General features: G+C 43.0%; 1 protein-coding gene across 2 annotated transcripts in view; it reads right to left on the reverse strand.

Moving 5' to 3' along the window:
* LOC114643328 (B-cell receptor CD22-like) overlaps window positions 1–24,390 on the reverse strand; it is a 171,267-nt gene that overhangs the window by 29,272 nt on the left and 117,605 nt on the right. For both annotated transcript variants that reach the window (XM_051920508.1, XM_028791922.2), the window contains exons 2-9: window positions 24,052–24,152; window positions 15,460–15,825; window positions 11,919–12,179; window positions 9,483–9,755; window positions 7,473–7,745; window positions 5,038–5,295; window positions 1,339–1,605; window positions 785–1,057 (exon numbers count right to left, since the gene is read on the reverse strand). In XM_051920508.1, the coding sequence (XP_051776468.1) occupies window positions 785–1,057; window positions 1,339–1,605; window positions 5,038–5,295; window positions 7,473–7,745; window positions 9,483–9,755; window positions 11,919–12,179; window positions 15,460–15,825; window positions 24,052–24,100 (2,020 nt within the window). In that variant the 5' untranslated portion in view covers window positions 24,101–24,152. The remainder of the gene's footprint in view (window positions 1–784; window positions 1,058–1,338; window positions 1,606–5,037; window positions 5,296–7,472; window positions 7,746–9,482; window positions 9,756–11,918; window positions 12,180–15,459; window positions 15,826–24,051; window positions 24,153–24,390) is intronic.

Genomic DNA, 24,390 nt, shown 5'->3' on the forward strand with positions numbered 1-24,390 from the left:
ACTTTTCCTCCCACCGCTTTGTGAATTTTCCCTTGGGATTAATAAAGTATCTGTCCATCCATCCATTTTCCAACCCGGTGAATCTGAACACAGGGTCATGGGGGTCTGCTGGAGCCAATCCCAGCCAACACAGGGCACATGGCAGGAACCAATCCTGGGCAGGGTGCCAACCCACCGCAAAAAGTATCTATCTATCTATCTATCTATTGTATAGTGCCTTTCATCTATCTATCTATCTATCTATCTATCTATCTATCTATCTATCTATCTATCTATCTATCTATCTATCTATCTATCTATCGCACAAGTGATGTGAGCACATCAGCAAGATGAATCCTCCTAGGAGAGAGACGCCCAGAGTCGTTCCTTTCAATTATCTGACACATCTACATTTCATATTTTGTCTGATAATTTCCATAGTTTCTAGGACCCCAGGCTTTTTACAGCACAGGCTTACACAGCACGTCTTATATATAAACGTCTACATGCGGAAATGTGTGTGTCTGTCTGTCTGGCCCGGAAGTGCAAAGATACAGCATGAAGCTGAAAGAAAGCGACTCCATTGCCAAAATGAAGCCGCAGAGGAAAGACAAACGAGAGAGAGAGACGCACTTAGTCGCTGATGGACAAGGGGTGAGCACGTCCGCAAAGCGAGAACGCCGACTCTGCATTTCAATTTTTTTTTTCTGCCGATTTCAGTAGTTTCTAGGAGTCCAGGCTTTTTACAGCACAGGCTTACACAGCTAGTACTAAATAAACACGAGCAAAGCAGAGACGGACTTACAAAGGACATCCAAGTAGAAGATGCTGGAGTTTGCAGAGTTAATATCATTTTCCGCTGTGCAAAAAAAATAGCCCCCGTTACTGATGGTTATTTGTTGAAATGTAAGCTGATATCCGACTGGTTCTTGTTGTTTCCAACTTCCAGAATCATTTTTATGCCACGTGAAGTGAGATGCAGGATTACTGCTTGTATGACATTCTAAGACGATATTGCGGCCCACTTTCACTTGATTCGTCTTCACATTTGTTTCAATAGAAGTTCCTGTTGGTCCATCTGAAAAAAAAAGGCAAATAAAATGTCATTGAATGTGTCTTGTGCAGCATTTACAGTATTAACTTCAAAACGACTCCTCTGCGTTATGGCAGAATTGATGTTCTGCACTATGTGGGTTGTGCGTCTGTAAAAAATGCCCACCTTTAGAAAGTGACGAGCATGAAAACAGACTATGGTGGATTTTTGCTAATTTACACATTAGTCAGGGTCTTTCTCTTCTATTCGTTCTGATTTGAGAACCATTCATTGCTATCTATTAAAGATGAGTTGCCATAACTTACATAAAATATTCATTTCAATTCTGTTTGATTGTTTATTTCCGACAGAGTTTGTGGCATCACAGTAGTAGGTGCCACTTTGGTTATGATGTATCTGCTCAAACTCTAAACTCCTTGTCGATTCTCTTTTAATTTCAATTGAATTCCGGTACCAAGTCACGGAGCTCACTGGCGGGTTACTTCTTCCTATGGTACAATTTAACAAGACCAGGTCTCCTTCTTTTACCATCGAGCTTGGATTCATTTCAAGCTGAACATCCTTGGGAGCATCTGAAAGACAAGAAATGGCACGTCATATTTGATGTGTTCTTTCCACCTCCTTCCAGAGCACATGGGCAGCTAAAGTGACATGCTGCTGCAGCCAGCACTGCCGTAACACACATAAAACCCTGGTGGATCTGTTATTTGCTGGAAATGGCCCTTTAGAGTGATAGAAGACAAAAAAATGAGGTGCTGAATATTCTAAGACAGCAGGATTTTTGTATCCTTGCTACATCCTCCCATGTCATTGTAATGGAAGGCAGGCATGGGCTGGCTTCCTCTATGGAATGGGTGGAAGGCTCATATAATGGATGAAGGGTTGCCAGATCCCAAAATAATTTATAGCCCAAGGACAGCTTACAAATTTGCCCCAAAAATAGCCCAATTACACAACGGAATATGGGAAGCGATGTCAGAGCAAGATGGTCAGGTACATACCATCAAAGCAACCCAATGTCCAAAGAGATATTTCAAAGTGATCAGGATGGGCATATACAGTACCGTCAGCAACGGGGGACATGTTACAGTGATAAAGAACACACAGAAACCCCTGGTAAACTTGCTGGGGAGGGGGGGTTGACAAATAGCTCAAAATACCACCTTGTTTTTAAAAAAAGTTGCCCAAAAAAATGCAACCCATGAAATTTGTGTCCGCAGATGATGATCAAAAATAACCCAATTGGGCGAGAAAACTGTGGACCTGGCATCAGTGAAAGCAGGATTAATGAATGTGGATGGAGGTCCTGACTGGGGTGACTAGTGTGTCCCCTTTAACTGAGTGGAACAACAACATGGAAGTTCAGGAGGTGACTACCTATCAGGGATGTACTCCCCTCTCAATCCACTAGGTGGCAGTGTCCCTTTATTGGATCACCCAAACGCACACCCATGCATTACCAGGGGTGCCACCAGAGGGAGCTGCCAAGAATAGATGTCCCTATTTTGAGGGGGCTCCTCCTGACCTGGAAGTGTTTTCTCCACATCAGAAGAGTAGGAGGGCATATCTCATTTGGATTTTTGGAGGAAAGAAACGCCCGTTTAAAGGCATCTTCTTTGAAATACAGCATTGGATGAACTCCGAGTCGGAGAAATTGTGTCTGAAATTCGGGGAACAGTGATGCCCCCTAAAGACCACAACATCTAAAATACAGATTGCTTGTGTATGCTTTACAAACAATACTTTTGACTTCACTTTCCCAGCACTAATGGAGGGCTGTGCATCTTTCCGGGATTATTGTGCGTATCACAGATCTCTTGTGTGGAGGCCTGCTCTTTTCACACAGGTTCACATTTTCTTTCATTTCCATGACTGTCGTGTTAGTTGTACCTGAGCAGAATATCATTGAAATGAGTACCCTTTGCTCATTTTTGACTTCATTGTTCTAAGTGTCAATGTTCAAGTTAATAGATGACCTGTATGTTGTCCTGTGCAATGGCACACTTTCAGACTCTGGGGACCTGACGCTGTAACTGACTGACTAGGGAATGGGAGAAGTGGGACACCGACAATGACGACTGTTCAAAAACAGAATTTAGGTGCCAAAAGCAATTTATAATATTGTCTTGCACATATATATATTAGGAGAGCATGGGGGTCATAAGGTCACTGTAAGGGGGTGTGTGGAGCCCCCGATATTTCTGCTAAAAGACGAAGGTCCAAGTTTTTGGAATCCTGGTGTTCCCTGTTTATTAGACATGGACGCTATCCAGTGACCTGAGACGAAGACTGGATTCCTTCATGTGTGTGGGTTACCTGTCTTGACTTTGTGTTGATCATGGAGTCCCAAATGTGGCACATGACCTGCATTGTCAGGGAGCGTCAGTTACGGCACTGTGGCCATGTGGCGCGACTCCCCGAGGGTGATCCAGCTCACAGGGTCCTAATTATTGAGGTACCCCGAGCGACAGGACCAGGCCAAGGGGACACCCACGTCACTCCTGGCTCTGGCAGATAGAGGGTCATTTCTGGAGGGAGGGACTGGGCCACTAGACTGCCTGGGGGGGTTGCCAACCAGGATCCTGAGCATGTTTCGTTGTGTGTTGTGTGTGGCAACGCGCTGTACCAGTGCATGCTCCCCAACCTGACCTAACCTAACCATTGCAAAAACACTAACAGAAAACAGAAAAATAAGTGCAGGGGTTATTTACAATAATTACAGGGGTTCAAAATCGAAAAATACAGCAAATACAAATTTTCTTTCTACTCCTTTTTCTTCTTCAGACAGTTCACGAAGGGCAGATAGAAAAATAACCAACAAACGAGCACACAGACAATAAGGAGAAAATGAGCACCCACAAACACAGATTAGTTCCTCTAAAAAATGTAAGCAGCCTTCACAGATATGTACAAAATGGAGCACTTTGCTTTACTATTAAACTAAATCGTTCAGCAGTGCAGAAGTACTCACCAGCCCGAAGACCAGTCAAAAAGATGAGCCCTGGCGGTGAGGACCTTAGTCTTATACTGCTAGCCCTTTTTTGTAGCCAATCCTCACACTCATCTTCTGGAGTTCCCCATTAACAAGTCACACACCACTGTGTCCACCACTGCTCAGGGACCAGTTTCACTTTCTCAAACCTTCATCTCTCTGCGCACGCGTACACGTTTGCAATCACCTCATCCACGTTCACCTACTTCCACTCTGTCTTTCATCCGCTTGTTTCTACTCTCATCCTTCTAAACTCAACACTCTACTCACTTCACTCTTTTCTGCTGCAGTGGTTTCGGAAGCGTGCCTTGGTGTCGGGCTGTTTTGAACCTGGAAGCGCACTTTGGAATCACATAGTATGTCCGCTACATGCCTTTTTGAGCCCCGAGAAGCCATCCTGACTTGTAGGCCTTCAGTCAGTTAAGCAACTCACGGGGAGACACCAAAGGTCGCGTTATCCCTTGATGGAGTGCTAAACAAACAGGTAAACATCTTTTACTTCTATAACTATTTACATGCTTGTGATATCCATCCATCCATTTTCCAACCCACTGAATCCGAACACAGGGTCACGGGGGTCTGCTGGAGCCAATCCCAGCCAATACAGGGCACAAAGCAGGAACCAATCCTGGGCAAGGTGCCAACCCACCACAGGGCACACACACACCAAGCACACACTAGGGACAATTCAGAATCGCCAATCCACCTAACCTGCATGTCTTTGGACTGTGGGAGGAAACCGGAGCGCCCGGAGGAAACCCACGCAGACACGGGAAGAACTTGCAAACTCCACGAAGGGAGGACCCGGGAAGCGAACCCGGGTCTCCTAACTGCTACCACTGCAACCACCGTGCCGCCATGTTTGTGATATGCCATACAGTAAGTAATTCCATCACAGCTTTACTTTTATATTGAACCAGGATGAGAGTCACATTGCCAAAAGAAATCTGCTTACAAATAATCAAAATTCCTTTGAGGAACTGCATTTCACTCCTCGGCGGGAGTCACTTACATATCACATCCAGCTGAATGATTGATGAGTTTTGGTTTCCTTCTTGATTAGAAGCTTGGCAGAAATAATTCCCACTGTCTGATATCATAATTTTATTAAATATATACTCCGATGCCTCAACCATCTTCCAGGGCCTTCCATCCTTGAACCAGTGATAAGAAGCCTGTGGGTTGGCTTTGGTGACACATATGATTGTTACTCTCGTGTCTTCTTTAATAATCAGATTATTCACTGTTGCATTGGTTTCTTTTGGCGAATCTACAAGATAAAATTAGATTTCTGCTTTATAGCATGAATAAATTAGCAAAAAAATTGTCAAGTTATTAGGTGCTATTGCATCCTTTCAAACATATTAAGAATATTCACTATAAATGAAAACTGATTATCTTGCGAGTAGCTTTCAGCAAGCATTAGGAATATGCAATACAATTTTTTGTTGAACAATGACTAGTAATTAGTGTGTGCATTCTGCAAGCCAATTCATTTTTTTTGTGGATTGGACAACCCAGTTAAAGCATATGGCCAAAAGTTTGTGGACACCTGGCCGTCACCCCTCTTTGAGCTTGTTGGACATCCTATTCCTAAACCACGAGCATTAATATGGAGTTGTCCCCCTACTGTGTAACAGCCTTCACTCTTCTTGTCTTGAGTGTATCTGAGGGGCTTTGTGTCCACTCAGCCAAAGAAACAGGTGTGAGGTCAGGTTCTGATGCCGGATGAGAAGACCGTGTAAATCTGTGGGCTGAGATGGCTATGGTGTGAGTCCACGGCAATAAGCATACAGTAAAGTGGTCTGCAGCGCTCTGCTTGCAGTGTTTAGAAATAATCATCTTTCTTTAGCTAAAGTGTAGAGAGGCTGCTTCTGAGAGTCATTGTAATCCAGATGTCGTGGGTTTGCTGTTGACCACCAGTGGTAATCACAGTGCAAATCACCAAGCTGGCTTTTGGGTGAGAGTCCATGGCAATACACTTGGCGTAGTCGGCAGCCTTTACACTGTGGATGGGTAGAGAGTTTTGTGGCGCTGCACAGGATGGTGAGGACTGAATAGAAAGCTCAGCTGGAGTTTCCATTTGCAGTGTTTAGAAACACTCTCTGTGTGGTTGAGGATCCTAGCATTCTTCTTAAGCTGAAGCTGTAGAGAGGTGGCTTCCGAGTGTCGTTGTAATCCAGACGTCGTGAGTTTGCAGTTGACAGGCAGCATTGATCACAGTCTATAAACTGATATGGCTTTCGGTGTGAGTCCACTACAACACATTTGGCATAGTCGACAGTCTTTGCACCGTGTGACATGTCAAGTGTTTTGTGATGAGTCTTCAGGAAGCTCTGCATTTGCAGGGTTTAGAAAAAGACTCTGGGCAGCTGAGGCCAAGGAGTCTTCTTAAGCTAAAGCTGTAGAGAGGGTGCTTCTTGGGGCTGATGTAACCCAGCCATTGTGGGCTTGTTAATTACAGTGCAAATCTCCAGACTAAGAAGGCTCGTGGTGTGAGTCAACAGCAATACAGCTTGGTTATCTTAGAAGTTTCTACTTTCTGGCTCTGCCCCATAGGTTGTTTTTTAAAGTTTAGTTCTTCTTTCCTTCACTTCCTGGTCCATTTCTTAATTTGATCTCACGGACTGCCATGATTCTTTTCCTGCCACGTCCATATCGTGATTTTTTAACAATAAACTTTAAATTCAGTTTGCCCAAATTGAATATACTTTTAACCAGAGGATTTCTAATTACAAGAGTGCTGAAGACATTTATAAATATTATGATTTAAATAAAATTCAAAGAAACAAGTGGAAAAAATAGTATTGATATCTGAAACTATTCACAGTATATATTGTACCAAGCAAAGAATTGAGTTTAGATGATATACTGTAAATTCCGTTATTATACTGCAAGACTTAGATACTTCAGACATCCAGCATCTGGTATTGTTAGTAAAGATCAAACTAAAAACAAATCTGCCATCCTGAGAGAATTGTGCTTTAAAGATAAGCTGTAACAGAACAAGGCACTCACACACATGTGAGTAGGAGATCATTTCAGGATTCGTACATTAATTGTAATTCCACCCCGAGCCACAGGTTGGCGGTATCACTTATGCTTTTCCCTCTTTTGCCCTCATAATTGATGGAAGGAGGCTTGAGGAACCTTGATGTCACCTCTGCTTCCACAGGAAGTCCCATCCTTTGGATTCCGGGGTATTTAAGAGCCAACCTCACCAGTGGTCTCCAGTCATTTTGAATGCTCACGTCTGAAAAAGATGCCAAAGAGCAGCGCTGGCTGAAATTCTGTTTGTTCCAACCTTTTTTATTTTTGGCTTCTTCTGGTTGCCAAATAAATGAGGTTTACTGGGTGATGGCTCAAGTCTAAATTGTGTTATTTTTTCTTCTGATTACAATACACAGATATGGAAAATACTCAAAAATGCATTAATCCTCAACTTACGCATAACATTTAACGTCAGTTGCTTTGACCGGGTTCCTCCTATTTCATTCTGAGCTTCACATTCAATTTTCCCCTTGTTGCTCGTATAGGAGATGTTCTTTATTGTTAGCGTTTTCTTCATCTCATTTTGCAATGGGATTCTGTTTTTGTACCAAACATACTTGGTCGCAAGAGGATTGCTTCTCTGGTAGATACAATTGAAAGTGACGGATTGTCCTTCCTTAAGTTTGTCTTTATCTTCTACAGCATTTATTTCCATTTCTTTAGGTGGGTCTGAAAAGGCAAGAAAACATGAAGAGTGAAACATAAATGACGTTGGTTGATTTTGTAATTCTGTGCTCGAAAAAAGCAGTCCTCTTGAAGCATGACCTGGTGCAAAACTAAAACAGCTTTTCTCAACCTTTAAGTATTTGCGACCCGAGTTTTCATAACCGTTTTAATCGCGCCCCCCCTAACGTTTTTTTGAAACCCTAATAAAATGTATTCGTATATTTTTTGCTGCCAATACACCACTACAAGTTTAAAATTTCCCTACGAATAGCGAAATTACGCCACATATGGCAACATTTGCACCCCCTTTTTTGTTACTTCATCCCACAGTTTGAGATCAGCTGGCCTAAAACTTCACTTTAATATGAAGATACAGTCATGTAATCAAACGTACAAGACCTCATCTGAATCATCGAAGTGGAAAACAATAACTGGTGGTCAGCTTCTTCCTCCTCCTATATATTTAATATTCCAGACACAATATTGATGTTACATTACAATTTGTAAAGTGAGAAGTTGGCGGTGTGGGGGGTCGCCCTTATAGGTGTGAAAGCTCATCAGGGTTGGTAGTGAGGAGTGCATTGTGGGAAGCGCACAGATACATGAACTGACCGGGACTCCTAAGGGCAGAATGGGGAAGTGCTGGGACAGAATAAGGCTGAGGATCGGCCCACGTCAGGCACTGGAGGAGATCGGTCGAGCTCTTTTCTGGGCAGTGAGAACACATCATCACTTCTTATATGTGAAATTACAGGAGCCCAAATTTTATGTCAGGAGTCCTTCTCATCCTATCTGGCTTGGGGTCCGCGTTTATCTGTTTTTGTTCAAAGATAACTCTTTACTAGAGGTAAATGTTTTTCTTTTCTTTTCACTTTATTTCTGTACTAAATAAACCCGGTAATTAGTTTGTGAAGACGCTTACAGGCAGGAAATAAACCCCTTTCTTCTTATGTCAATGGCACGAATTGTCCAGGAAATGAAACACCGTTTGTTACGTGGATTTTTTTTTTGTGAAGCGAAACATCGAGCTTCACCGCAAGTTCAATTTATGCAAATCATTTTGCTCATCACTACTTGCCTGCAGTGACTGGGGGTATCATGGTATACGGTACCCAAGGTGCCAGTCCCCATCTACTGCTCTGCCTTCTGCCCTATCTGGTGGGCTCCCCATCCCATACTGGCACACCACATAGCTCTCTGCCGGTGCTTCTCTATCTCTTTAACAGTTTCTTGCATTTGCTCATTTTTACATCGGCAGTCCTTCTCATGATATTACTGCATATGTGCTGTTTATGTTGTTACCACTAATAACAACCCACCATGTAGGAAGACTTCCATATTTTGTGAAACAAGACATTCTGTAATCCTGCTTCTTTCGATAAAGCTAACGAGTGTGAGTGTGGGGAATGTTTTATGGGTTTGTGCTGGATGAATATGGAGAAGGAATAGAGTGCTTTTGTTCCTTCTGTTCCCTTAGATTGGAGGACACCAGAAGACAGACGTGGTAGCCATCTCTCCTTCCTATCTTAGCCCTCTTTCATTTTTGTTCATTTCATGTCCTTCAGCTAACAACACTGACCAAGGCAGCCATTGGGACCCCGACCCTCATTATCTGCTCGAGTTTCTCATATCCCAGTATTCAATGGACCACTGGACTCTGAGCCTCGCCTGATCCACCACACGTTGTGTTCTCCCACCACTACATTCTGTACAGATACACTTGTCTTGGTTTCTACTTACATTGCACATCTAGATTCAATTTTTGCGACATTGCACTTCCAAATTCATTGAACGCATTGCAGGAATATACCCCAGTGTCGTTTTCAGACACTTTACTGATCACAAATTCAGAGGAGCTGCCATTCTGTAGGTCTTGCTCATTCCTCATGAAACTGTAAGAAATAACGTTAGGATAGCTGTGCTTAACCTCGCAGGTTACGGTCAGAGTCTCATTCTCCTTAACTTTTCCATTCTCTGTGTGGTTAAACCGTACTTGAACGTTGTTTGGAACGTCTGTTGAAGAAAAGAGAAATAAATAAACATGAAGGGAGACACAAAGTGACAAACTGAAAAGCCTTTGATGCTGCACAAATCTCACAAAGTCTCAAATAGTGGCCTGTAGTGGACACATCGTTAGGAAAGTTTGTTCCTTTAAATTTAACTGCTAAAAAACACAGATAAAGAATCATGTGCGATTTATTCGTCTGAATGTCAGCTTCCATACCCATCATGCAAAGCTTTTTGTGCCAAACCTTGTCTCTATTGAGCTGTTTTGTGGAGACCCAGTGGTTCTCAATCTTCATGGTGCCCCTACAAGTCAGAGCAATGGACGACGGCACTGGACTAAGATTTTTTGTTGAAAATGTTTATTTTTTTAGGTTCTAGAAGAAGCTCAAACACGGTTGTCCTTTGAGAATAGGATATTATTTCAGAGGAAAGGAAATCAAAATGAATAAAGTGTATATTCAAAACATATTTATGTTTTATGTAAGTATGGAACATTATATGACTTCACAGCCAAAAGAAGAAAAAGAAAGAACATCACAAAAAGACACACAAAAATAAATCAGTAATAAGTCATAATTGCTGCTGGAGAGGAGGTTGATGTTGGGTTACATGGAGCTGAACTGGGCTCTCTTGTCAGCTGCTGCATCAAGACGACTTCACCGTCTAATCTTTGTGGAAGGGCGTGAGCTCAGCGGCTGACTCCGGTGTAACCAGCATGCACGCCGACGGTCATAAAAAGGCTGAAGTGACTGCACGAGGCTCCACAGGGCAGAGGAAGAGGAGGACATTTTGGGAAAGTCAGATGTCAACAACAAGAACGCGCTTTAAATTTTTTTATACATCAAATCTAAGGAAATTTTGCTTGATATTAACCTTCAAGACAGATCGTATATAGTATTTTTTTTGTTATATTCTTCATCATCATCATTTTTTAACCCGCTTAATCCAGACTAAGGGTCCCAGCTAGCATCGGGTGCAAGGCAGAAACCAAACCCCAGACTGGGTGCCAGTCCATCCTAGGGTAAACACACACACACGTTTGGTTTTGTCTTTTCGCATTACATTTTGGAGGTCAGAGTGTAGGGTCGGCCATTGTGTGGCACACCTGGAGCAATTTTCACATTAAGGGCTTTGCTCAAGGGCCCGACGGAGTAGGATTCCTTCTGGCAGTAACGGGATTTGAACTGACACCAGCGCAGATCCTCCACACACCATTCACACACCAGGGCTGATCTAGCATCACCAATCCACCTAACCTGCATGTCTTTGGACTCTGTGGAGGAAACCCCCGGGGGGGAACATGGAAACTCCACACAGGGAGGACCCAACACACAAATCTTGGTCTCCTTACTGTGAGGCAGCAGCGCTACGACTGTGCCACCGTTCCATCCTTTTGTTAGATTAGTAACTTAAATTATTTTACCTTTCTACTCCCCTTCAAGGAGCCCCTTCAGTGCACAACAACACCAACATTTATGTTTATCACACGTTTTCATACAAACAATGGAGCTCAACGTGCTTTATAAGATGAAGAAAGAAAAAAGAAAAAAATATAAGAACGAAGTAAGGTCCTGTGGCCAGGAAGGACAGAAAAAACAAAAAGAAAACTCCAATGGCTGGGGAAAAAAACAAAATCTGCAGGGGGTCCAAGGCCATGAGTCCACCTGGCCAGCCCCCACTAGGCAGGTTGAAGACCACTGGTGTAGAGTTTGTCGAGCGCTCAGAGAGGTGCACTGTGTTTTGTGTCGTGATTAGAGTCTCAAACGGGCTGTGAGGCCTTCAAATGATAGGTCGGAATGCCCACCGGCTTGTCTGGAACAGTCTCGGCCTAATCCAGCCAGAGTCCAACTGTGAGCAGGAGACTGGAATGAATGAAGCACTCATGAAAGTCTCTGAAGAGTCGGTGTGGTTTCATTTTTTTTACATTTATAATAAATTTGCAAAAATTCCTAAAATCCTCTTTTCGCTTTGTCATTCTGGGATATCGAGTGTTGCTTTAAGAAGGGAAACAATGAATAGAAACGATTTTAGTGCAAGGCTGCAGCACAACAAAATGTCTAAAAATGTGAAGGGGTCTGAAGACATTCTGAACGCAGACCTAAACCCAAGCTGTTTTGTGAGCCCATTTTAAAGTCGACTCCCATTAACGCCATCATGACACGGCTGTACCTTTAACAAGCAGCACAAATGTCCTCTTGTTGCATTTGTCGTTGTCTCCTTTAAGCTGACAGGTCAGAGTTTGCAGGTGATTCTGCCAGGACGGAGTAATGGTGACTGTCTCCGATTTATAATCTGAGGATACTTGGTACTCAAAGGGGCGCTTCCATTCAGGAGAATACCGGCACTGCCCTTTAGTGGCGCAGATTACACTAATGGACTCCCCCTCGGTCACTGATGGAGGCCCAGTAATGATGACCTTGCATGGATTTTCTACAAAAGAGAAAGAATTAAAAAAAGTAAATCATCTGGTCATTTCCCCCATTATAACAATCAGGGATTGCCTTAAGGTTTTACTTCATACTGGTCAGACTTCAAATGTTGATGCATGAAAATTCTCAAAAATGAAACCTCCGTCCATTTTCTATACCTGCTTATCCAGAGCAGGGACACAGGAGCCTAACCAGAAAGCATTAGGCACAAAGCCGGGCAATACCTGAGAGGTCAGCAGTCCATTGCAGGGTGAACAGACACCGAGTTCAGTTTAGCATCGCCAGTCCACTTGACATGCATGTCTTTTGGAAACCAGAGCACCTGGAGGACACCCACACGGACCCGGGGAGGACACGCACTCCACACACAGACAGGGAGCACCGGGTACATGAACTCTGGGCTCCTTGTTGTAAGGGTGCAGTGCTACCACTGAAACACTCAATAAGTGCAGCATGTCAGTGCTCTGAACAATTGAACTGTTTATAACTTCAGGATCCACATAGACGAGCCATCAATGAAATTTAAAAAGTTCAACTGCAAAACTCGGATCCTCACTTAAGCTGCCAGAATTCACATTGGAGAAACATCTTAAGAGCTTCATTGCACACTTCCAAGCAGAGGTTAATTATTAGTCTTGCTGAAGTCAGGCCTATAATATAAATACAGGTGGAATCGCATTGTAATGAAATTCATGGGACTGTAAAAAAAAATTTTTTTAAATGAATATGGTGAAAATACATATACCTGTATTGTGACCGGCTATCTGTAAGGGCAGCTCTGTAGCTGCTCTACAACGTCTGGTCAGCCGTAAACCGAGAGCAAAATAATTTGTTGTCCTCTGCAGGATCAGGCTTACCATTTAACATGCTTTTCACACGATGTTTAGAACATTTAACATCGGGCTCAGACCTCCTCTTCCTCGCACTCACCAGACCGCATCTGCCAAAGTGGCGATTCTGAGCGACTGGCGTTCTTCTGATCTGAAGATGTTAGCTGAAGCAGGACAATTGCCCATTTCGTGGCTCCTATCTCAAGTGCATGAGTTGTTCAAGTAACGGCTCTTATTTGGAATGAAGTCTTGAGACTGTACTGGCCTTCTCTGTACAGTAATAAAGCATTTTTCTTTCAGCATAAGCTGATGCCGTTTCTCACTTTTTTTGGTCATCGCAAAGAAAACTTTGAGAAGCACTATGAGGCTTGAACAGTACAGTATCTGTGGACGACCCAACTACACACACACACAGGCACTCAGTGGAGCACTGACTCAGAATTCAGCTGTACCTGTATGACGTCTCACCTACCCTCTCGCGGAGACTCACCGAGACGACCTGAGACCAGAAAGAGACAGCAGGTTGCAGGGTTCCCAAGACTCGGTGAAAGTGTAGTCTTGACATTAAGTATTTTTTGCATCACATTTATATCTTTGGTGGCCATTTTTGGTTGAAAAAACATTCATCACACTGAAATTTACATTTCATTAAAATGAAATTTTTTAACTATGATATTGTATTAATGTTTGTTTGGGCCAACAAAAAATATTTGTTATCCTGCAAATTTCATTACTTTGTTTTGTATTCGTTATTATGAGATTTGTCCTGTATATATGTATTTATATATATATATATATATATATATATATTGTCGCAGCTGGCTGGGGGGGCGACCCAGCTGGGATGCCCTGGAGGACCGGAAGAGGGCTTACGCCTTCCTCAGACCACGTGGGGCGACCACCCTGGTTCCTTTGGGGGCCACGGGTACAGAGCTGTGAAGCTCATCCCTATTGGGGCCCGTGGTCACCGCCAGGGGGTGCCCAAATGCCTTGGGAGCCCTGGACCTCAGCACTTTCGCCACACCTAGAAGTGCTGGGAGGAAGAGGATCGGGGACACCCGGAGTGCTTCTGGGTACGCAGCCGGCATTTCCGCCACACTGGGGAGTGCCGGTGGAAGATTACCGGGAAGCACCTGAAGCACATCCGGGTGCAGATAAAAGGGGCAGCCTCCCTTCATTCAGGGCTAGAGTCGGGTGGAAGAAGACGAGGTCTCTTTAGGAGGCCAAGGAGGCGGCTTGAACAGAGGAAAGGCATTGTGGAAGGGCCTGGACTTGTGGGGTGATTGGTGCTGCGGCACTGGGTTGTGCTTGATTGAACTTTGTAAATACTTGTAAATAAACATGTGTTGGGTGACAAAAATGATGTCCGTCTGTCTGTGTCCGGGCCAGGTTCCACAATATATATATACACACACACACCTGGAGACAACTGTGAGTGAATTTTACTTAAAAGTGGGTGGGAAGGAACAAATGGATGACTCACTGAGTGTCACATTTCTAAGCCAATCCAGCGCCTACATGAAGGTGGCACTCAAAGTAGGGGCGGTGATCTTGAACTGAAAAGAGCAGCGGTGCTCTCGTTAACCTGGCAGCAAGCTTCTGTCTGCGATGACACCGTCTACAGTCGAAAATCCTAAAAAATCCCTTATAGACATATAAAAGCCACTACATGTTTTAAAAATAAGGCATTGTAAGGAGAAGGGTCACGTAATAAACATGAACAAAATCAGAGGGCGATTAGAGTCTCTGCGTGTTCGCCAATCCACACTGCAACGTTGAGGCTGCGTTTTCAGAAGTGTTCGGCTCTCGAGAGCATTTTCAAAAGTCTTCATTTTCAGGGATTAAAAATGCCGGGTAAGTGAGGATGACAAGGCAGAAATGGAGACTAACGTAGTATTGTAGACAGGGCCTAAGTAAAGCTTGTCTGATATGTTGGCACGACTTATAAACCTCCTCTATGGCACAGAACTGTGAGTGCCTGTGCATTTCCTATTCCTCAGCTTCACTTTACACGGCCTAATGATGCTCTTCATGGACATTCTGCACCAAAGTGTCCTGCGCTACGGTCCTTGTCCTTGTTCAATTCCTGGTGTCCTACAGTCACTGTACCATGACATCCGACTCTTATTAAAATACCCCACTAACATCTCTTCACCCAAGGTAGCAAAGCCCAAAAGTAACCCTGATACTCATCGGCCTGTCTCACAAACAGCTCAAGCTCCTGAGGTTGCCCTTCCTTCATTCTTCTGGTATAAATGTAGTATATTTCTATTTTACTGGACTTACTGTCAAACTGTCTTATTATACTTGCTTAAGAAAAAATAAACATCTTCAAGATACAAAAGAGTCAGAGGAGAAACGAAAAGTCAAAGCGTAGGGCAAGGGCAGTTCAAATGCCTGTAATTGTGGACCAGCATAAACATGGAATGCAAAAACTGAGAAGCCACTTACCGTGAACAGTGATGCTGACATTGGATAGACTTATCCACGATTTTGTTGCTGTTTTAAATCTAAATTTGTAGTCGCCCGTGTCATTCAGCTGCAGATCGTTGATCTTTAAGGTACAGTTGCCGTCTTTGTTGCCGAGGTACTCAGTTCGGTTTCTGAACGCTGGATCAATGAGACTTGTTTCATCGTCATAAGCTATCGTCCTTACAAATTCGTTTATGGTGTGATCATACTCTGGATTTTTTAACCAAATTGTTTTTTGAACAGATTTTTGATTAAACTCACAAGGTATTATCACACAGGAGCTCTCATTGACATCCATTTTATAATTCTGAAATGTGACAGTGTATGTTGTGGAAGCTTTTGCATCTGAAAGAGAGAAGAAAGAAAAACAACTTTTAATCATAATTTGAAAAATGAAATGTAAATGTGACATTCAGCTGAGTTTGGTTTCCTTGCAGTAACAGTTTTCCTCTTTGACATTTTGCTGACTTGTGAAGTTCTCAACTCCATCCATTGTCTGAATCCCCTTCCGCCTTTATAGGCTCTAGAGGTGGGCAGTGTGGCCAAAATGCATAGCATGTTATAACAAAAATTACGGTCTGATGGTTTTGGCAAATATCAGTATATTGTACTGAAACATTTTTTGTTAACTAATTAATAATACATTTGTTATCTTGTACTCCTGCAAGTCCAAGGAGGTTCTGCTGAAGTTTTATAACACACTGGTGAGGCCTCATCTGGAGTTCTGTGTGTAGTTTTGGTCTTCTGACTCTGAAAAGGACATAGCAGCACAAGAAAAGGTCCAGAGAAGAGCGATGAGGCTGATTCCAGGGCTACAGGTGGTGAGTTATGAGGAAAGATTAAAAGAGCTGAGCCTTTACAGTTTAAGCAAAAGAAGATTAAGAGGTGACCTGACTGAAGTGTTTAAAATGATGAAGGGAGTCAGTCCTGTGGATCGAGACGGTGGCTTTAAAATGAGTTCATCAAGAACACGGGGACACAGTTGGAAACTTGTGAAGAGTAAACTTCAGACAAACATTAGGAAGTTTGTCTTCACACAGAGAACCACAGACACTTGGAATAAGCGACCAAGTAGTGTGGCTGACAGTAGGACTTTAGGGACTTTAAAAACTCGACTTGATGTTTTTTTTGAAGAATTAAATGGACAGGACTGGCGAGCTTCATTGGACTGAATGGCCTGTTCTCATCTAACAATTAATGTAATTAACACAGATGAACCTCTTCACCACAACTCAGATAGATGAGAGTGCAGGTGTTCACCTCTCTTGAACCAACACACATACAGCGTCTCACTCTCACTCTCACTCTCATCCACATCACCACTGACCAAGCAAACCCAGCACCAGACGTGGCTTCTTCCTGTTTCTATTGCTTCAGCAAACAGGTTGAACCCCACAGCATGCTGGGTAATGTTCATAAAGAGGCAGACTCATTTAGAACACACAGGTCTCATTCAAGTCCATCCACAAAGACATTAACACGTGGACTACAAAAGTTAACTCGTAGAAGGCAACCTAAAGATGGACACCACCTACAAGTTATCTCATAAACCATCTTTGAGGCTATAGTGCCAAATACGAGCAGATTAGTGGGCAACACATATTAATGCACTGTGGACCACCCAGGCTGGCACTGCCAGCTTAACCCGACTCAGACAAGTGTGAGAAACAAGTTCAAGGTACATCCTGATTTTTTTTTTATTTTCTTTTTTTACATTGTAGGCAACGCCTTCCCCACTCCCACAAGCTCAACGCAGTCCAGCACAAGCACAGCACAAACAGTTCTCTTCCTTCTCTTTATCTCCTTTCTCCTCCAATCCTCGGGTCAAGCTTCGTCGATCCTCCTCCCGACTCTGGCTCCCTGAGTAGTGGCTGCTAGCTCCTTTTATAGCCCACCCGGAACTGCTGCAGGTGCTTGATGACTCACTTCTGGCAACACTTCCGGGTGTGATGGAAGAACTGTCCATAAGAACTTAGCAACTCCTGCTGCGGATCCCAACATGGCTGTACCACACTCTAACTCCCATGAAGTCCTGCGGGAGTCCGAGGCACTGCTGAAACCCAGGAGGGTTGCCATCTAGCATCCCGGGGGAAGTTACGCTTTGGAAACACTTGATCCCCCAGTCCTCCCAGCATGGAGGCGTCCCATACTACACACACATATAAATCAGTAATTGTTTCCTTTTAGAAGAAAAAGCTCCCTAATTGGAATAAGTTCTTTTAAATTTCGGCATTTTAAGTAACCAGACCTTCATTGGGACCTTCTAAGCAGCAGAAATTTTTCTGTAACCTTCCCCAGATTTGTGCCTGGAGACAATCCTGTCTCTGAGGTCTACAGACAATTCCTTTGACTTCATGCTTGGTTTGTGCTCTGACATGAACTGTCAACTGTGGGACCTTATATAGGCAGGTGTGTGCCTTTCCAAATCATGTCCAGTCAACTGAATTTACCACAGGTGGACTCCAATTAAGCTGCAGAAACATCTCAAGAGATGATCAGGGGAAACAGGATGCACCTGAGCTCAATTTGGAGCTTCATGGCAAAGGCTGTGAATACTTATGGACATGTGCTTTCTCAATGTTTTTATTTTTAAAATCTCAGGTAAACTTTTTTCACGTTGTCATTATGGAGTGTTGTGTATAGAATTCTGAGGAATAAAATGAATTGAATCCATTTTGGAATAAGGCTGTAACATAACAAAATGTGGAAAAAGTGATGTGCTGTGAATACTTTCCGGATGCACTGTATATCCTCATACCTTTGAGCCCCTCTTATAACATTTTCAAGTATATTCCTAAACTTTCTATATTCATGTGTTGTCCAACCCAGATGGTTTGTAGACAATATCTTTTGCATGGTGACTTTGCAGATTCTCGTGACTGCTTCAGGAAACTAAAGTCTTTGTCATTTACTGGAATAGAAAGTTAAACAGTCCTGTTGCCATTAGAGAGCTCATGAGATGCACACATGGTGACTGTCCATTTTTAGCAGAGGAACACTTCCCTCTAGGCTTGCACTGGATTCAGCATTCATTCATGGGAGCCTTCAACAGCTGTCCTCTCACTTCAGTGGCATGTCCACGGCCTGTTTCTGTTAGAGTCCATAAAAGCTTTTGTTTCTGCAGCAAAATAATTTTACATTGGTGTCAGGAGCACATTCATCTATAGTCACTGTAGCAGTCAATGTGTTTAAACATAATGACTGCTGGGCCTTTTATTACCAGGACTCTGCAGTATCGGTCTATGCATATATGATAAATAATGAACTCTATCAAAATGTGTAAAACATGTAAAGAAATGCATCAGAAAACAATGGTTTTATTATACAATACAATACAATACAATACAATACAATACAATTTATTTTTGTGTGGCCCAAAATCACACAAGAAGTGCAGCAGTGGGTTTTAACAGGCCCCCCAGCCTTGACTCTCTAAGAAGACAAGGAAAAATCTCCCCCCCAAAAAAACCATGTAGGGAAAAAAATGGAAGAAACCTCATGCAAGGCAATTCAAAGAGAGACCCCTTACCAGGTAGTTTGGGCATGCAGTGGGTGTCAAAAAGAAGGGGGGTCAATACGATACACAGAACAGAGAGGTTAGCAGCAGGCACTGACACAGCACATGACAAACCACCTCAGGATCCCAGATCAGGACCTGAGTGCAGCCATGCAACGGGGGACACCTCAGCACCTCACCAGTTCAGATGGAATGGAACCAGTATGAGTTTTTTTTTTTATGGTGGCTGGAGGGCCAATTCTGCCTCCAACCCCCTGGTTTTTCCCTGCAGGTTGGATGGTGCCAGATGTAGATTAGCGTCACACCCAGGACAGAGCAATTGCAGGTTAAGGGCCATGCTCAAGGGCCCGATGAAGTAGAGTCACTTTTGGAATTTACGGGATTTGAACTGGCAACCTTCTGATTGCCAGTGCAGATCTTTAGCCTCAGAGCCACCACTCCACCACAGAACAGACCACGAGTAATCCTCAATAACAACAACAACAACAACATTTATTTCTGTCACACGTTTTCATACAAATGCTGGAGCTCAAAGTGCTTTATAAGATGAAGAAAGAAAACTAAAAAAAAAATAAAAATATAAAAATAAGATCAGGCAATAATAAGTAACACAGAATAAGGTAAGGTCCGATGGCCAGGAGGACAGAAAAAACAAACAAGCAAAAAGAAAAAAACTCCAGAGGGCTGGAGAATAAAAAACATACATTACAATTACATTAATACAATACATTAATACAATAGAAGTATTGCAAGTACAAAGAAGAATTCAACATACGATTAGGATTTGTTCAGTAACACTGCCGATATGTAAAGAAACCGTTAATGAATTTATTTTGACCAGAAAAATGATTAAAACACTGAAACTGAATGAGAGTCATTGATGGACGGCACCTCACAGAGCGCAGCCTTAAGAGCACACGTGCTGTCAGACTAACGCGTTTCTTTACGTTGTCCACGCTTGTTGCACACGACACGTTTTGGTAGATGGTGATGAATGTCCATGCGGTGTTGCTCTGACAGTTGTGACAAGTCGGAGGTCTTGTAATGAAGAAACGCCATCGGGGCAGCAATCTGCGTCAGTGCCAGAGCCCTACAGGTGCTTCGTTAGGAAAACTCTGTTTGCCTTTGCAGTTTGGCCTTGGTGCTTCTTTTATGGTCTTCTTTTGTTTACCTCTTGTTGAGGGCTGAATATTTTTTCCAAAATGCACACAAAGCAATAGTTTCACACATTAATCAACATAAAGCATCTGTTGCTGCACGCTGTGGCTGCTGTCGGCACCTGTTTGCCATCTCTGTGTGTGGTCGGCTCGATGTCCAGCAGGAATGTGTGGCGGGTTAGCTGCCTGGCTGTCTTCATCGTGGCAGGTGGGCAGCAGTGGAAGTCGCACTGCTATTCAATCTGGTTTGTACCTCCTAGGTGAACATTGGTGTAGGTGCATCAGCTACACAAATGTGTTTAACACCACGATCACCTGGGGTCCGATGAGCTGATACTGGTGACTCACTTTCATTTTCGATCTCCATGTCCTGATCACTTGCATCAAAACTGGAGTCCGAGAAGTCAGTGTCTGGTTCAGCGATAATATCCAAAGCGTTGTCCATGGAGTATTTTGCTTTGCATATTCACTTTGGTCTCTCTCCAGAAGTCGATACCATAGAGGCTGTTTGCTCTTCACTACTCATGCACGTGCAGGGACTTGAGATCAAATCAATGAAGCTAATTTTCCTTCCAGCATTGAGGGTCGAACTAAAATGTAACAGCAAGTTTTGTCACAATTTCCAGCTGATTATTGTCCTCTAGTTGAAATCTGCCCTAAAATAAATTTGTTCCACAAGCCAGAGGTTTGTATGTTTTCTCTCCCTTGTGGAGCATCTAAGTTGTGTTCTGGCACACGTGTTGTGCACCAGAATGGCTCCTTGGCTCTTTACATGGCTGTCTGAGGTGACTCGCTACCCTTTAAAGGACTGCTTGCCTTTTGGCACATTAATTGGAAATGTCTGTTATTTTTCCAGGATTTTTATAGGTGTCACTGCCCTCTGTCTTTGAAGCTTCTCATTTGCGTGATGGAATGCCAGCTCATTCTACGGGTAATTCATCCTGAGCTGATGTAATTTGTTAGTGCCATTACAATATTTTTGTGTATTTTGGGACTTTTAAAGGTGAATTTTGAACTTCTGAAATTAAAGTTTTTGGACCTGCATATGCCAAAGCCTGCATGTTTAGTTTAGGGTTAGGCTGTTGAGGTTGAGGCCTATTCTAGGGAGGCTAGAGTAGGCCCTGGCCAGGTTTATGGGTCTTTTAGAGCCCTCACACCATTTTGCCAATTTGAGAGCAGCCACATCATAACAATTTGCAACTGGCATAACACTATATTCCATCCATCCATTTTCCATCCCGCTGAATCTGAAACACAGGGTCACAGGAGTCTGCTGGAGCCAATCCCAGCCAACATATGGCACAAGGCAGGAACCAATCCCGGGCAGGGTGCCAACCCACCACAGGACACACACCCACACACCAAGCACACACTAGGGCCAATTTAGAATCACCAATCCACCTAACCTGCATGTCTTTGGACTGTGGGAGGAAACCGGAGCGCCCAGAGGAAACTCACGCAGACACGGGGAGAACATGCAAACTCCACACAGGGAGGACCCGGGAAGCGAACCCAGGTCCCCAGGTCTCCCAACTGCGAGGCAGCAGCGCTACCCACTGCGCCACTGTGCCTAACACTGTATTGCTACTGTTAAAACAGCCCTGGCAGGAATTAGAAAAACGAGGAGATGGAGCCAAAAGATCAGAGTTTAAATGAGCATAATGTCTGTAACCAGAAAAATCGGAGACAATGCAGAATCAAAAGAACAACTGAAGAGAAATTCAGAATCCAAGAAGGATTAGCTATTAGGTTAATGCCACACATAAACATGACATTTGCTCACGACGTTGGATGATGCCAGGATATAACCAAATGTGATCAATAATAACGTGCTGCCTGTGAGGACCATGTGACCATTGCGCCATGCCATTAACCAATGAAAAATGTTGTAACCGATTCAAAATTAGTGAAATGCAGAACTGAACAAAGTGTACAAGTTGGCAGCGCCAAGGTTTATTACATTGAAAAATATGCATTTTAATTCTGAACGAAACAAGTAGAAACTACTTGTAGGAGCCATTTGCTAGCTATTTAAGTTCTATTACATGATTGACTAAATATTAGTGCACAGTCTATGGGAGGTTCTTACAACCCGCACCAGTTGAATTGAATTGCTATATTTTAACTATTTCTAGCCTCTCTGACTATAGAGTCGTCTCAGTTAGTGACCTGCCTTGCTGTGTGTAAGACATGGAGGGCACACGGTTTTAAACTGTGCCTTAATGCGCCTAATAGTATGAAATGTAACGTGCTCGACTGAACGTGCAGCGCCAAGCATACAACCGTTTTTTCTTTATTCTTGTGTGGACTGTTTGCTTTGAATTTTCAGTAAATCTTTTATAATGAACTTTTGGACTGAGAGATTTCTTTTGGCACTCGTTTGACTTGTGCTTGATCCTGCCTTACACTCCAGCAGCTACACTACTAAACATATGTGAAACCTTTCTTAAATAATTCACGGGTGTAAATATCAGCACAAACATTGCCTTTCGTATTCTACGTAATGCTCAGTTGACTATTGGCTTGCATTCCAATGTTTTTTGTGAGAAGGTTCCTATAAACTTGTGTGTTTTTAGCATGTAGTGTTGCCATTTGTGCTGTTCGTTTCCACAGTTAGCACTGCATCAGTGTGCCTGATGGCTGTATCTTCTCTATCGTCCGATCCTGTATTTAATGTACGGTGTTGTATTCACTGCATGTCGTTGACATTTGTCTAAATTTTATACAAGTGTCACTGGTCTGTGTTTCAGTATACAGTGGACACGTGACATGAAACTTGAATTTGAACTGGAACTCACTCTGAGGCCTGGCCATGTGATTATATTTAGCACAGGAAACGACCATCAGATGAGACTTTACCCAGAGTTTCAAATCTGAAGAAGGCTGATAAGTCTCCGTTATTCCAAGGTGCCCTGCCCACCTCCTGTCCACTTTTTGACTGCCACCAATGGTAGACAGGCCCCCATTACCCACTGTGAAAATATCATACGTATCCTTGCGAATGCGTTCCATCTTTAAAGGTGAGTTGGGTTGTGCCTCTTTTGTGCTTCATTCGTATTTAGTAACCCAACAGCACTTGCTGTCATTGAAATGCTCCTTTGTTGTAAAAAAAAAACAAAAATTGCTACAATCAGGAATCCTCCGTACCACTAAGCCACCAAAGCTAAACTGACCAATCAGACCACAGCCAAAATGACCAATCACATTGCTCGGATGGACCAGACACACACACACACCCAGACAGTAGTGTTTTATTATACAGTAAATTCTCGCCACATTATGCAAGAGCTTTAAGTAATCTAAAGGAACACAGACCGATAAAACAAGGTGGCATTTACTACACAGTAGGAATGTCAACAACAGAAGACATTATTGAGCTGACTCAGAACAGATCAAAAGATAATGAGTAAATGATAAAGTAATGAGAGGCCAAGCCGAAATCAGAACCAAACGGCTATTAAGGTTAAATCGCTACCCAAAATTTGAGTTAAAGAGTGGAGTTTGGAAAGTTAATTAATCACCAAAAGAATCACACACTGACACGGTGATGATCCGTAAACTCGGGTGAGAACATGGCCGCCAGATCTGATCTTTAAACCTACTGCATTAATGACATCAGATGTCATGACCCCTCTCAATAAGGCCCCCCCCCCCCAAGCCCAGAATCGCTAAAAATGAATAAGAAACTCTGATCATAACAGTTGTCACCGATGCTCTTCTTCATCTTTTTTTAATTGCTAAATTATTTAACCGTCCAACACCACATCATGAATCCCAGTGCTAGCAGGCTCACTGTCTTATTATACCGACGAGGCTATTAAACCACAGAAAACTAACAGAAACCAAATAAAAATGAATACAAACATTCAAGGCATAAATTACATGAGAGCACCTTACCCAAAATCATCCATAATGTTATTACGAAAAGCATGTTTTCTTGTCTCATCGTTTCTTCTTGTTCTGTCGTTGTTGCTCTTATTGGTTACAGTCCTAAAGACCTGAAATGAAAGTTCACTGTTCACACAGAATTCTCTCACCATGGTTGTCGATTTACAACATATAAAATACCAAAAAATTCTATGACTAAAACAAAAAAAGAAATGTGTTTAGAAAGACCACCTTATTCATTTATTCTGAATTCATTTTCAGACCTGCCAGATCCAGTTTAGGATCAGAAGAGGCCACAGCCCACCCTGATAATACTGGAGACATCCTCAGATGGGACTCCGGCCCAGT

This window comes from Erpetoichthys calabaricus, chromosome 17 (genome assembly GCF_900747795.2).
Source record: "Erpetoichthys calabaricus chromosome 17, fErpCal1.3, whole genome shotgun sequence".
Classification (NCBI taxonomy): Eukaryota; Metazoa; Chordata; class Cladistia; order Polypteriformes; family Polypteridae; genus Erpetoichthys; species Erpetoichthys calabaricus.